At 35.2% G+C, this 15,459-nt stretch overlaps 3 protein-coding genes across 4 annotated transcripts in view; 1 reads left to right on the forward strand and 2 right to left on the reverse strand.

Moving 5' to 3' along the window:
* Positions 1–8,904: 8,904 nt before the first annotated feature.
* LOC112464142 (UMP-CMP kinase-like) lies at positions 8,905–10,854 on the reverse strand. The gene is made up of 2 exons (XM_025030973.1): positions 10,214–10,854; positions 8,905–9,770 (listed from the first exon to the last, which is right to left on the reverse strand). Exons 1-2 carry the CDS (start codon positions 10,580–10,582, stop codon positions 9,492–9,494), a joined length of 648 nt encoding a protein of 215 aa, XP_024886741.1. The 5' UTR covers positions 10,583–10,854; the 3' UTR covers positions 8,905–9,491.
* A 1,278-nt stretch (positions 10,855–12,132) lies between these two features.
* On the forward strand, positions 12,133–14,631 carry LOC112464139 (4-hydroxybenzoate polyprenyltransferase, mitochondrial-like). Of its 2 annotated transcripts, none has more exons than XM_025030968.1 (7): positions 12,133–12,407; positions 12,891–13,237; positions 13,333–13,499; positions 13,568–13,715; positions 13,808–14,001; positions 14,071–14,259; positions 14,325–14,631. In XM_025030968.1, the coding sequence occupies exons 2-7, from the start codon at positions 12,898–12,900 to the stop codon at positions 14,535–14,537; spliced, it is 1,251 nt and encodes a 416-aa protein (XP_024886736.1). In that variant the 5' UTR covers positions 12,133–12,407; positions 12,891–12,897; the 3' UTR covers positions 14,538–14,631. The 2 variants fall into 2 exon arrangements, with proteins under 2 accessions (XP_024886736.1, XP_024886737.1); XM_025030969.1 differs by lacking the exon at positions 12,133–12,407 and adding an exon at positions 12,414–12,641.
* Positions 14,632–14,718: 87 nt separating this feature from the next.
* LOC112464140 (protein Simiate-like) overlaps positions 14,719–15,459 on the reverse strand; it is a 2,011-nt gene continuing 1,270 nt past the window's right edge. Inside the window, exon 2 of the mRNA XM_025030971.1 lies at positions 14,719–15,433. Coding sequence (XP_024886739.1) covers positions 15,130–15,433 — 304 coding nt within the window. The 3' untranslated portion in view covers positions 14,719–15,129. The remainder of the gene's footprint in view (positions 15,434–15,459) is intronic.

Below are 15,459 nucleotides of genomic sequence, written 5' to 3' on the forward strand. Positions count from 1 at the left end.
ATTAATCAAATATTATTTAACGACCTAAAATGCATTTTTTCCAACTTACTTATTAAACACACCTGCTGGGATTCAACAAATTCCAACAAGCTTGAACAGTCTCCGTTCGATTTAGTTTTTCCTTTTTTTTTCAAAATTAGGAAAATTACCGTCAAACTTGTTTGTTTTATTTACCGATTTCTAATTCGTATTTGAATATTGAATATTAATTATTGCGAGAAAACACCTAGAGACTTTAGCAAAAGTTATACATATATTAGGTTTAAATTGATCGTTCGGTTGTTCGTTAAAATCAACAAATAAAAATAAAATGTAAAGATAAAGAATCGGGTGAATATTTACGCTGCCAAAAAAAAAACTAGAAATATAAACACTACATAATAGAGCCCGAAGGATTATATGTAATTGCTCTCTCTTTCTTTCTCTTCGAGATCCTTTGATTTATTTTACTTACTTTGAATCGCCCAGTCTGTGTAGTTCTCGAGCGCCTTCAGATAAATTTTGCCATCGCGGATGCACTGCGGGGAAGCGAATTCGCGAGGCACGAAGGGCTCCGTAACGAGATTCATGAGAACAACTTCGGGCCTCGTGCCGCCAACTCTCGTCGCCGCCAACAGAATCAAGAGAAGATTCACGCGCGCTTTCCATCCGGGCCGCATTAACTCCATCCTTCTTGAATTTCCTCTCTTTCGATACCACAAAGTTATCAAAATTTTGTAGTTACCAAAATTTCCTCTCTCTCTCTCTCTTTCTTTCTTTCTTTTCAGTAGTATTTCTACGGAAGAAATCTGTGTTTAAGCACGTTCCGAGTCGGAGAGGATCAACGAGACACGTGCACGTTACAGAGGATGTGTGCCATTTTGCGATCCTTGGTACCGATATTTCTTTTTCTTGAATCGCAATGCGATATGTGCAATTGAATCTTTTTAGTCGCAAAATTGAAAATAAACTAATAATAAGCCAATTTGAAATTTAATAACAGTGACTTTTTTCCTTTGCCAGTAAATAATTAACAATAAGAAAATAGTTTAAGCGACTTAACTGCCCAAAATCGTATTAAAAATCCTCACGACGTTTCGACCATAGATTTTGGTCCTTTTTAAGTGAGAGGGTCAAACATAGGTATTCAGCAAGTATTCCGAACGCATGACGCTCCTACGTCGCATAATAGTTGCTTTCCATTTACATCAAAATTCAGATAATTCCCACTTGTGACGCATAACTCAGTTGAATGCACATTCTTTTTGCATGCTGGCAAGTGAGATTCAACTGAGTTTTTATCTACAATCGAGATTTTTACTAATACGTTTACGCGAGCGTTATTTCTGTAGTAGCTTACGATAATTCCTTCGCGTAATCGGGATTTTGTAGTAACTTACGATAATTTACTCCGCGTAAACGAGTGAATTATCGTAAGTTACTACAGAAGTAACACTCACGTAAACGTAGTATTTGTGCTTTAATGAATCATTAAAAGTGAGGCTAAAAACATGTATGCGTTACTATGCGATAGCTTTGTCACCAAAATAAGCAGGTACATAATGTACAAAATATAAGTACAAAATAAGAACAAAATGACATATCTTACCTAAGTATAAAATACTCACATAACTGAGTGACTCAGATCACTTGAGTGTAAATGGAAAGCAACTAATGTCGCATAATGTCAGATAACGTACAGACGTAGGGATTTCATTTCGGAATACTTGCTGAATATGGTTTACATTGTGCGACATAGGAGTTTCATGCGTTTGGAATACTTGATGAATATGTTTTACATTCTCTTGAAAAGGACCACAATCTACAGCCGGAAATGTGAGTATTTTTAATACGATTTTGGCCAGTTGGGTTGCTTAATCTATTCTCTTGTTAATTAAAAAATTTTTAAATTTGTTCCTTTTTATTATATTGTAGGGTGATTTATTTATTTTTAAAATGACTAAAAATTTTATTATACATTTTGATTATTTTAAATATCTTAAAATTTAAAATTGCATTATATAACGAGGGAAATTTAAAATGGTGCTTGAAATATAAAGTGACACGTGATTCAAAATTGCGTTTATAATATAAAATTATGCATAATTAAAAATGCAAGATAAAAATTGCGATGCGACATATGACATATGATATATGTCGCAATCACTGCGATTCTGAAGGAAGATCGCGCGCGCAATCACAATACACAATTTTGAAAATCATACATCTCTACACGTGACACATATAATTATTTCTAATAATTATACTTCACGAATTAACGGCGAACCAGTTCCTGCATCTTTGTTCCCGATTTGCGAACAAAAAATTTCGTTTGCGCGTTATTTGACTTCTCGCGGGACGGCGTTTTGGCGTGAATTTTACACCAAAGAGGGGAAAGGCAGAACTGAAAGTGGAGGATTCGACGGGGGCCGGGGGCTCGCCTCGCGGGTTACTATTTACACGTGGCCGGCGCGGCGGGTGTCGAAAGGGGTGCGCGTCGCGTCACGCCGCACGTTCCGTGTTTCGCGCGCGAGTTCGTCTTCGCGGGCACGTGCGAGCGAGGAGTGCCCGTCGCGTTAAAATAAACGAAAGAAACCACACAAAACACGAAACGCCGACTGACTGTGGCGTACACACGTCCCATCGGCGCGGCTGGTTCACTTATATATTGGACGAACGGATCGTGATGGGGGTAAAAGGGAGGCATTCCGAACTTCTCCGAGCGTTGTGGCCATCTCGGGTCTTCTCTTATCGATGTAAGCGAGGATTACGCGTTCGCGAAGAGAAACGCGTCGCCGCCACCTCCGCCGCCTCCGCCGTCGTCAGAGAGTGGGAACAACACTCGGTTCGATCACAGCGACGGCGACGATGGTCACGGCAACGATGGCCAGGAATTCGCGATAATGGCGAGCGAGACGCGAACCTGCGGAAACCTGCGGATGGATGACGATGGAGGTGCAGCTGCTTGCGAGTGCCGGGCAGCAATAAGATATACGTAACATCCTCCGTTACGGCGATCATATCCGATAAATTGATTGAACTGGTCCCGGTACACATCTCATAAATTTACAATAAAGAATTATAATTTGATTTTCTTAAAATCAAATTATTTAAATTCTATAAAATAGGATTAAATATAGTCTATATAAAATAAGATAAATGAGACGATGAAAGAACAAAATAAGGTATGTAAATTCGAACGAAATTTTATTGCGAACATATAACAGTATCCTAATAGACAATATTTGCCCCTTAGGACAATAGTAAGCAGAAATTTGTTTCACATGACTAACAAATAAAAGAATAAATTAAATTTTCTATTCTTCTCTTTAGGTTAAACATCCTGTTTAGAACCATTATAGACTTCCCGAAACAGGAAGTCTAATCTATATATATAATATATATACTAATCTATTCCTTTATTTGTTAGTCATGTGAAACGAATTTCTGCTTTGAGATCATACATCAATTCGATTTGATCTATTTACAAGTCGTCAAGAGTTTCATCGATCTCAAATTTATCCACTTTGTCTGAAGAATTAGAATTCTTCTTTTAGAACTATATTAAATTATATAAATTAATATGTAGGAAAACAAACGGGGCGACAAAAAACAAACTAAAGAGTGGAATTGATGAAGTAATACCGCATCATATTATCATATATGTATTTTTTAATTTACACAACACTTTGATTTTACTTCCATTCAATCAATTATTGCACAAGACATGGGTAATACATGTATCTCAACATGAGTTTCGTCTTTTATTTATTAAACCGAAGAAGATATTCGTAGAAACATGTCTCAAGCAGGACTTATTCCTTTATTTGGAATTGATGAAGTAATACCGCATCATATTATCATATATGTATTTTTTAATTTACACAACACTTTGATTTTACTTCCATTCAATCAATTATTGCACAAGACATGGGTAATACATATATCTCAACATGAGTTTCATCTTTTATTTATTAAACCGCAGAAGATATTCGTAGAAACAAGTCTCAAGCAGACTTATTCCTTTATTTAAGTAACCACGCGATAAAAATTCTAGCGTTTTTCGAAATTAAAGGTCAATATTCGACTCGGTAGAATCTGATCGTGTACCGTCACGATTTTCATTGATGCCGAAGTTTTTATCTGCCGGAGCAACGGCTATTCCCTGCGTACGACTTGCCATTTACTTTTCTCTACTGAAAATGGCGCATTGGCGGTCCTAGCGCGGGTATCTCTACGCGATGCGACGAGACGGGGCGCATCGAAATATGTAATTCAACCGAGTTCATTAAACCTTAATCGGTCTTTTCGATGCACACCTCTTTTAATCTCGTGGATCCTCGATATGTCAATCACCTTCTGATTTATTCATCGTCGAAAGGTTAAAAGAAAGGCGTTTTATCGCCCGGGGTCAGAACACCGTGACGCAAGGCCTGGAATTCATGAGAAGCCAAACTTCGAAAGCTCGTCGGATGTTGCGCTCACTTAAAAAAAAAAGAAGAGAGCCGACTCCCGTTAGAAATGACATAGAAATTTCATTTAGAAATATTCGAAAAAGTCTGACGAAGGGCTCGCGAATCGCCGCGGGGGTCGCGTCGATTGCGACTGCTGTCTGCCTCGATTTCCACTCAGACTTCTAGTAATTTCTATTTAGACTTCGCGACGCTAACAGTGATTCAGACTTTGTTTAACAAACAGTGGCAAATCTGGCCGTATTGTCCGCTGAAAAGCGGCAGGATCCAATTTAATAGAAGAAGAAGAAGAAGAAGCCGCGCCGGGGGTCGCGAAACGCAATCGCCAGGCGTGAAGAATAATCCAGGAAGTTTCGGACGAAGAGAGAACGACGAGATGGATCCCCCGCATTCGGCGCATCTGGCCGTTTTTGCGGAAGCGATAACGTGAGATTATATAGCCTCGCATCGGATCCGTTCGTTCTATCGATCAACTGTTTCATATAGATCCGAAACGAGCGCGTGTAGTCATTGGAGATATATACACAGAAGGCAGCTGTTGTACATTCAGGCTCGACTGAGGACTCTTTAATCTCGTTCGTTTAACGCTAAACATGTACATGTTTAGGTCAAGGCCAGTATTGGATATGATAATCGATAGAAATAAAAAGGCTGTAGTGCATATCGCCGGCAGTTGCACAAGTAACATTTTGAAGGTTATCCAATGTAAGTCGAATCATACGGCTGCGTCATTTCTTCTTTCCGAGATTCGGTTTTTACGCCGTGGATAATCGGCGATAAATCTCGTTGAAGATTCGATTTTTGCCATTAATGCGAGATCTATGGCAACAATTACTTCGCCGCGATGTGCAATCGATTAAATTTTTATTTCAAGTTTTTGATAATAATAATAATAATATTTACATATTTGTTAATATACGATACAAAATGTAAAGTAAATTAAAGACACAACCCGGTAAAAAATGTTTCAAATAAAGACGTATAATATTAATGTGTATAATTATATATAAAATATATCCATATACATGTGTTTTCTTTCTCTTGTATAATTTCTATTCGTATATACAAGAAAAATAATAAGAATTAAAAAATAATTATAAAAATAATTATAAAAAAAATTTTTTTTTAATAAAAAGTAAAGTCTAAGGAAATGAGAAACATTTGCTCATATGTAATCAGGTATAAATGCAATAACCATGTAAGTATGATTATATATGATTATATATAGCATACAGTGTACAACCATTTTACTTTCTGTAAAAAACAATGTAAAAGTTATTTTTTAATAATTTAGTTTATTATTTTTTTTACATAATATAAGATAGAGTTGATACAAAAAGAAAAAATGGATATTTGGACGATTTTTAAATAATTTATATAAATTTTTATGTAAGAAATTACCGGAAAGTTTGAGAAGCAAGTTAATTATTTGATTGAAACTATAACTGCCGAAAATTTGAGAGACAGAAAATAACATGTTTTCGTCGTTATTATATTTCTGTTGCACAATCGTATATCACATAATGAACTTTAATTTTATGTTTGGCATTACCATATGTATAATGAAAGAACACATTGAAATAGCGTTTACTGATAATTATTTTATTGTTGCAACTAGACAAGCGCGATTAAAACGCGACGACAGAAGCTCTAAAACTTTCAGTTATCTTATCTAGAGAAGCACACAAAATCTTGAAACCGCTGTCCGGTTGTGTCAGCTGTGGAATTTCTCGTGGAAGCCCGTCGCGTACGAATTTCTACCGGCATCGTTTCGTGAAGAAATTCGCCCCCGGCTGCTGTAAATGTAGTCCCCTCTACGTAATATGCGATTGCTCGTCGGGACATTGACCAGTATTTCGACTTTCTCGACGCTGTAGTCGAAAAATGTAACGTGAACGAACTTTCGTGAGGCCCACATCGGAGAGGTGGGCCTCGCCCAACGTCGATGACTATATGGTATAAACCTATAAACGGTGACAAGCAGAGGAAGGATGATTCAATCACGATACACGCAATTGTTACGTTATATTTGCCGAATAAGCGACAGCTGTAATCTCGTGGATATTTTATGATAAAATGCTTCACCCGCTATCTTCACCGATCGAATAAGAATAAGAATTATATCGAAAAGATATGCATCGTCTTTGATCGGTGATAAGAGGATATTGTCCGTCACCTTCACCGCGACCGATTCAAGTGCGTTTCATTTGTGATATTGCTTCTGCGAATGTAACATCTTTTTGCGATGATAAAAATAATAGAGAAGGCCTCGTAATAGTTATTTGTGTAACAAGTGAGGTAAGATGAAAATTCCCGGATGCGGTTACCGCACTCGCCTTCGGCTCGTGCGTAAACTCCGCACCCGGGAATTTTCATCTTTACACACGGCTTACACTCCCTATTTTATGTTGCAAGTGCCTGGAAAGTGGTCTATCATGCACGCGTAGCGTGCGTAATGGGGCACTTTCCATGCACGTGTTGCATAAACAAGTTTAAGTTCATTTACCCCGAGTGCTTGGAGAAAGGGAAAAATGCGAATATTTTGAGTTATATCGAAAAGATGTATCTTTGATCGATAATAAGAGGACATTGTACGTTTATTTGCCCGTCACCTTCACGCACCGTGACCGATTCAAGTACACGTTTCACCTATGATATTGTTTTCGCGAATGTTATCTCTTTTTGCGAAGATAAAATAGTAGAGGAGGTTTCGTGAACAAGTTCAAGTTCATTTATCCCGAGTGCTTGGAGAAAGGGAAAAATGCGAATATTTTGATTAAACTAAAAAGTCTCTTATATGAGCGCTTCAAAATAATTAACATCAATTTTATAAAAATAGCGCAGTATTTTGCGCGATCGTTCATTAGTAATATCCAATTTCATGCATCATGCCATGTGTTTTATTTGAATCTTCTGAGCTTGAACAATTGCGGTCGAATTATTCTCTTGTCAAAAAGAAACATATTCTTTGCGCATAATGTAAACTTGTAGTATTTTATCGAAAAAAATACTGGTAATGTAAATTGCACTATTATAAGTATACAGTTGCACTTTCAATCTCGAGAGATTATTGGATCGCAACTGTTATCTGTCGTATCCGGAATTTAAGCGTTATAAAAATTGAGCGCGAAAGAGAACTGAGATATGATAGGGAGTTAGAATAAATTAGGTTATCTCAAAGGTAGGATAAGGCATTAGAAGTTTATCTATATACGGTGAGGTAATATGCTTGATTATATAATGTTAAGATCACATTATATAATGTTAAGATTATAAACATTTGATCAGTTTTTAATAGAGTTTAATAGAAATATATACAGACATAATATTTTATTTATTTTGAATTAACAATTATTAAAAAAAAAAAAAAAAACACTTAAAAATAGACTTTAAATGAGAGAATAACGTTTAATGTATTTAAAAAAGCAGCTTTTCAGATCTCCAGCGATGAATGTAGTACAGTTATTAGCTAGCTATGAGTGCTTAGAATCGAAAAATCGGTATTCCCTTAAGCAATGAATATGTCTGTGAAAAAATGTGTAACAATCTTTAACGAAGCAAAGGAAAGGAAAATTTGTTCTTTAGAATTTAGTAAAGTTGATAATAATTTTTTTATTTATTCCACATTATAAACCTTGAAAAATATTAGTATCTTGATGGATGTATCCCTTTATTATTACGTATAAGTTTTATATAAAATAAAAATAATTTGAAAGGAAGAATGAAAACAGAAGTTTCAAGTTATCCAATGCTTTTTAACAATTGTAATATGATTTTCTGCGCTATTATGGTAATCCAGAAATTATATATTTTTTTTAAGAAAAAATTGTTTCCTTAATTTTTTCACATTATAAAATGCAAACCTCCAGGTAGCAGAATAACGTCTTATTGATGTTATAAGAGATGTCATTAAGACGTTATTAATACGTCATTTGTCAATTAATTCGTCACTCTGCTACCTAGGTCTTATATACATAAATAAATTAAAAATTAATAAGTATATACCAAATAAAAAATGTATTAAAATATATAAGCAAAAAAAAAATAAGATTGCTGAATAATGTTGACGGGGATGATGGAAGGCTTCTACGGAATGAACCGTTTTCATTGTACAAAATAACGGGCGTTTCCCATTTGACCACACAACGATAAATCAGAAGGAAAGTGACTTCTTCACCGATTTAGGCTAAAACTTTACAATATTGTGTATTTTGGTGCGTAAAACACGAATGTAAAAGTTAAAATCGTCGCTCTCAAGTAGAACAAAAGTTATACAGTGTTAAAATAACAATTTTGGGATTAGGAAATCTATCATATCGACAGCATACAAGTAGGTACATGAAAATCAGCTAGAAAGCCTTTTTTAAATTTAAAAGGTAGATATTTTCTGCATATCTGGAAATTTTAAGGGAAAATGGCAAACACCGAAAGTTTGGAATTAAATACTGACATATTAATTTAAGGAATGTATTTTTACGTATAAATTAAAAATACACGATAGACATCTCTTCTATTTTTTTCTCTTCCATCATTTCTCGCATTAATATGCAATTCTTTTTCTAACGATTATTAAATTTTCAATCGATACATTTCGATAATAACACATTGCTTAAATATTTATTCTATAAATATATAAGCTATGTATACTAACGCGCACGCTATATGCATATAACATTGTATCAAAGAATTTACACTGCCATTCATTGTTAACGATTTCGGCAGGATATTTACAGATTTCGGATTCCGATCGTTGATACCATTATCCATTTGCATTGTATTATTGTACATTTGTGAAGGAATATTTAGCCAGTATATAAGTTGCAACGCGTTACAAAAATTGAGATATAATACTGATACCACACAGTGATCAAAATTAGATAAACCTGTTCTATCCCATAAGGTGGAAAAAAAATCTCTAAAATATATGAATGTTATTCAATAAAAATGTCCATATGCCACAAAATAAAAATAAAAAAAAAGAACCACTATTGCGCCAATAATATTGAACTTGTTCAAAAGAAATCGTTAGGACCATCGTTATTACCATCCTATCTTAGGAAAGTATTCCGCGACGTCCTGAAATACCTCTTCCGGCGTTCTCATAGAATCAACTTTATAAACTAGGCCCTGCCGTTCGTACATTTCTATTATCGGCAAAGTATTTTTCAGGTAAGTTTGATGACGGAGGACCAAGGACTGTTCATTGTCGTCGCTGCGGCCGCTCCCGCTGGCACCCCGGTTCAGGCAACGTCGAGTGCAAACTTCCTGACTGCATTCGCAGAATATTACGCCCTTCAGGATAACTTTGTCAGCCATCACCTGCCATCAACATATGTAACATGAAATACAACATATTATATTTTGATATACCTATTCTGTTACTTTGCTTCCATTAAATATCTATTTATACATATTTTTTTAAAATGAAAATACAATATTAAGCGGGGAGCACACACTTCTGCATAACGCATAATGCGTAAGCATAAGAAAATTGATTATTGGTCCATATACATGTGCATAAGGAAATAGAAAATAGACCAATCAATTTTCTTATGCGTATGCATTATGCGTTGTGCAAAAGTCTTGTGTTTCCCCGGTTTCCCGCTTATTATTCTGCACGTCGATTGCAAGAACCACAGTGTGCATTTCAGTTGTAGACAAATTCTGACAATTTACTGGCAATTCCAGGTTCAACTAATGTAAATAAATTCAAGAGATATAAGCCAAGACAGATAAGGACAGATATAATTCTTGACCGATACCTTGTTCCAGCCGTCGAGGTTATCCTGATTCCTGGGGAAGCCGTCGATGAGGAACCGGCGGTGCGGGTTCCCGGAAGTCTGCATGGCGCGGTCGATGAGGCTGCAGGTGATCTCCACGGGGACGATCGTGCCGTTCCTGATATGCGTCTCGATGAGCTCGCCATACTCCGAGCTAGGCTTGGCGCGTTCCTCGCGCAGCAGGTCGCCGGCCGACAGATGAGCATAGCCGTAACGCTCGACGATGTAACGGCAGAGCGTGCCCTTGCCGGCGCCCGGGCCGCCCAGGATGAACACCACCTCCGGCTTCTGCGTGACAGTGGTCATCGTGCGGATGCAACGTCGCGCGCCGGCCGCGAGAGCCCGTAGCATGAATCGCTACGTATACTATGCACACAGTATACACGCACGTCGATGTCGTCAATCGGTCCGCACTCCGCACTCCGCGGCCGTCTCGTCACGCACACGACGCACACGCGGCGGTCGTGACTGGCGCCATTTTTTAAAAGGCCCACGTGGCCGGGAATGCGGAAAGCTGCGGTCCATCCGAATCAACGATGATACTTGGCCGCTTTTAAACGTTCAAAATAGATCCGTTTTTGTTTTCTTTCTCCTTCGTCCACGTATGATTATAATTTTACGAACATCTTATTGTTAGTGCATAAACCATAAACTTTTGCATCAATATGATGTCAAAACATCATTAGGCATTTAGATATATTTCATATATTAATTATGATTCAAAATTTTATCTGACAAGTTAATTTTGTTAAGACCCTTAATCCCAGGCATCTATCTGTTAAATATCAAGATGATATATCATAATAATATGTCATAAAATTAGTATTATATTATAAGCTGTCTAAATTTTAATAGTTACGCAAACTTCCATAAAATTGTCCGTCTTTAAAGTACATATCTCGATGATGACGCTTTAACATTTGTGTTTCATACGCATGAAGGTTTAAATTAAAGATAAATAATAGCTTTTAGATAATATTAAAGACAACTCATGCAATATTAAATCAATATATTAATACAAATATAATTTAAAATTTTAAACAATCATAAATGCTCTACTACATATAAAGTTTTATCAATTATTTACAAATACTGTTTGTGTATTATTGTTCATAGTGATCATCATATTGCTCATTCCAATAATGAATACAGTGGAAAAGAATTATCTCATATATTATTATATTCTTTTCTATACTTTTTTTTTTTTTTTAATTTAAATTTTGGCGATTTAAATTTTTAAAAATTCTCGAAATTGCGATTCTCTTTATAAAATTTCAATAAGACGAGAATGGCATTATGTAATCTCGCGTGCATAAAATACGTTGGACATGCGCAGTAAAATAAACACTAGCAGACGCTATTGAACAATCAAACCTCAGTCGCGTGCGTATCGTATTGTGATAAAGGAGTATTGTTGTGAACTATTATAGACTTTAGTAAAGAGTCTTTATGAGAAAAGAATAAGAATTGGGTAGTAAAAACAATAATATTAAATTATCTTTGAAGTAAATATTACAGTTAATAAATGGAAACAATTAAATTTATCTGTTTCGTCTGCAGTTCATTTATCACAGAAATACCAGCATTTAATGCAAGAGTAAGAAAAACTCCAGAATCTCACTCATATTACAATAAATACGAAATTATGTATATATCTATATTGTTATAGATATTTTATCAATATAAGTATTGATAAGCATTTTATACATAATACATAGATCAAAGCACATTAAAAATTATAATAAGTCACATATATAGATAATATTAATGTGTAACATTAATTTTATAATTAATGTTACACATTAATATTATATATGTGATTAATATTATATAATATTATATATAGATATATATAAGTTTAATATAATATGTAACATTATGTAAGTTGCAGGATATATAAATGGTAGTAGAAAATAAAAATAATTTACGGATTTCTGGAAGCATTTTGGACAGTATATAGGTATCAGAGCACGCACCTGTCGAGCCCGGTCACGTGATCGACGACTTATGTCATCGTCATCCATGTGCACCGTGCACCCGGTGTAGATTTATTTTGTGATTTTCTATCGCAACGTGAGACGTGCGAGAATAGCACGAGGATCAAAGCGTGTTAAAGTGATTAAAACGCAACGACAATGACCCAATGACAATCAGTTATGCGTTATCAAGTACGCAGGTCTGTTGTTAAGATTGCTAAAATTATACAAAACTATATCTCTGAATTTACCGGAGCGTATAACCTCAACAATGTTCACGTTTTTTCTTGACAATATCTTATTTCGGATAATGAAGACTAAAGTATACGTCTTAAAAGTTTTTTTATCCCCTCTATCGAGTAATCTCGTCGATGACATTTCAAATTAATTGCCAAGTCAGTCAATCCGAAGATTATATATATACTGTGCCAGAGGTTAGATTTCAATCTTATTTGATAATTTTCTTTTTTAGTAGGATATTTAGTAGGAATTTTCTTAGTAGGATATATATCCTAATATTTGTTATTTTCTTAACACATACATTCGTTTTGTCAAACAAATATTTTATCACCTTTCACACGGCAAAGATATAAGACAGTTGACTCGACGACAGAGCCATTGATATATTTAACAAATTAAGAATGTATCAGTTTTATTCATTTAAGCTTTCAATATCATTATAGGTGAACAATGATAATTGTAAAAAGATGCCGCTGGTTCACTGGAGCTGTCAGTTTGCTGTCACATAAAACGTATTCCAGCCTCAAGCTGTTAAACCCTAGGGCTGTGAATTTTAGACCATGTACAAAGATTCCTTTCTCCGCGGTATGCCATAAGTACAAATATGAAGCGAGTCCCAATGTACTCAGGACGACCTATTCTTTGTTAAGGATAGAAGATACATTGACTTGTGTCAAGTTACCAGATTCACAGCGGAAGAGATGCTTGAGCATCGCCGCAAAGCTAGTCAATAATGCCTCACCTAAAGTACAACCGTATATGAAACTTATGAGAATAGACAAACCGATAGGTAAGTCCCGATTATTCAAACAATTATCTATTAACTACAATTAACGAATACGTTGCGTATATTCAATCTCTGTTCTTTTCTAAATTCTCTGTCAGGAAGCTGGTTACTATTTTGGCCCTGTGGATGGAGTATCGCCATGGCGGCTTCTGCCGGCGCCTTACCAGATCTCCATATGTTAGCGCTTTTTGGTACGGGTGCATTCATAATGCGCGGTGCGGGATGCACCATAAATGACATGTGGGATCAGGACATTGACAAAATGGTAAAATTCTTTGTGACAACATTCTTCGTCTCTTGGATATCATGGTTTATGTAAATTCGTTATCTCAGGTAGCCAGAACGAAGGACAGACCTTTGGTAACTGGTCAAATAACGCCAAAACAGTCGTTAATGTTTCTAGCTGGACAATTGAGTTTAGGATTACTTGTTTTGTTGCAACTAAATTGGTACAGCGTATTTCTCGGTGCCAGTTCACTAGGTATTACATAATATATCGAAGGCCTATATAATTGTCTTTCTAAAATGAATCTAAAATATTTAATATGACACATCTTGTATTTTCTTTTTTAGGTCTAGTAATAATTTATCCCCTTATGAAAAGAATAACGTACTGGCCGCAATTAATTCTGGGAATGACTTTTAATTGGGGTGCCTTACTAGGGTGGTCAGCTATACACGGATCGTGCGATTGGTCTATATGCTTGCCCCTCTACGTAGCTGGTATTTGTTGGACTATTATGTACGATACGATATATGCTCATCAAGTACGTACAGCAGAAATGTAATAACTTTTTGCGCTTCTCATATCGCTCACGAATTTTTTTGTGTTCTAGGATAGAAAGGATGATATTTTGCTAGGCATGAAGTCGACCGCTATAAAATTCGGGAAGGACACGAAATTCTATTTGTCTGGTTTTGGAATAGTGATGATTGCGAGTTTAATCACCTCCGGTGTATTAACTACTCAAACTTGGCCATACTATACTGCTGTTGGATTGATTGCAACGCATATTAGCAACCAGGTAAAAATTATTAGACATCGATTTAAAATAATTGTCACTCGAATAAAGGAATTTTTTTCTTTCAGATATATACTTTGAACATTAACAATCCCACGGATTGCGCCAAAAAATTTATGTCTAATCACAAAGTAGGTATGATATTATTTATTGGTATTGTGTTAGGAAACTTAATGAAAAAGTCAATCGTAAAAAAAGAAAATGAAATTGAAGAAAGAAAGCACCTAAGTGTTGTATTAGATGAAAAATTAGATGAAATAAAAAATAGGTATGATTTATAATTACGAATTTCAATATAGCAGTCTTAAATTATGTAAAATTAGCACTTTGAATTATGTAAATTTAGGTAAAACTAGTATTTTAAATTATGTAAATTACATTAAACTAGATGAAACAGAAAAATTATATTAGTAAATAAATATTCTTCAATTCACATGCCATAAATTCTGAAATGTTACATTAATTTCAAATATAGAAATTTTTATATTTACTTGAGGTATTATAAATCAAGCATATATTCAAGCGTATAGATTTAATCGTACCATCAGTATTATGGTTTAACCGTGTTTACCTCATTTTTATGAAATAACAAAATAATGGATCTTGATATATGAACAAAATCAATATTAGAAAACAGCGATTGTATGATTGTTAAGATAATTAATAACATCTTAGAATAAAACAAGGATAGAAGAAAATTAGGATATACGTAAGAAAGTCAAATTAATTTATTCATCCAAAATCTTAATTATTTCCAATTCTAATAATTGCTACCTAGTTTCTCATAAATTGTTCATTGCTGTTATTAAATTGACCAAATCATTTCTCAGCAATAACAGCTGTCAATAGATAAAATTTTCATTTATTACTACGTCACTTCTTTTCTCTTTCTTCAACAAGTTCAATATATTGTTCGTGAGTCAACAGAGATTGCTTTAAACTTTCCAAGAGTTTTATATTCGGCAATATTATAGCCAAATATCCACCTTTATGCGGCGGTCCCTTGAGAAGTTGCGGATCCTCTGACAACGCCTCGTTAACTTCCACCAACTTTCCTATCATACAGCACTTGATGACGTATGTTTGCCCGTCCAGGCACGATATGGTACAGACATTCGAGTTAGTCTGCAATGGCTGCGCGCCGTGTTTACCCTTTCCCGAGACTTTGTTTAAGGATCTATCCAACTTGTCGCTGACCCTAAA

This window comes from Temnothorax curvispinosus, unplaced genomic scaffold (assembly GCF_003070985.1).
Source record: "Temnothorax curvispinosus isolate PA1 unplaced genomic scaffold, ASM307098v1 QBEX01013983.1, whole genome shotgun sequence".
Classification (NCBI taxonomy): Eukaryota; Metazoa; Arthropoda; class Insecta; order Hymenoptera; family Formicidae; genus Temnothorax; species Temnothorax curvispinosus.

Bases quoted from the DNA above. Each gene is read 5' to 3' on its own strand.
- LOC112464142 (XM_025030973.1), bottom strand. From the start codon at position 10,582: ATGCTACGGGCTCTCGCGGCCGGCGCGCGACGTTGCATCCGCACGATG. The intron at 9,771-10,213 runs GTATCGGTCAAG...TGTTGATGGCAG, and splicing joins ACCTCGACGGCTGGAACAAG to GTGATGGCTGACAAAGTTAT.
- LOC112464139 (XM_025030968.1), top strand. From the start codon at position 12,898: ATGATAATTGTAAAAAGATGCCGCTGGTTCACTGGAGCTGTCAGTTTG. The intron at 13,238-13,332 runs GTAAGTCCCGAT...ATTCTCTGTCAG, and splicing joins GAGAATAGACAAACCGATAG to GAAGCTGGTTACTATTTTGG. The intron at 13,500-13,567 runs GTAAAATTCTTT...TCGTTATCTCAG, and splicing joins ATCAGGACATTGACAAAATG to GTAGCCAGAACGAAGGACAG.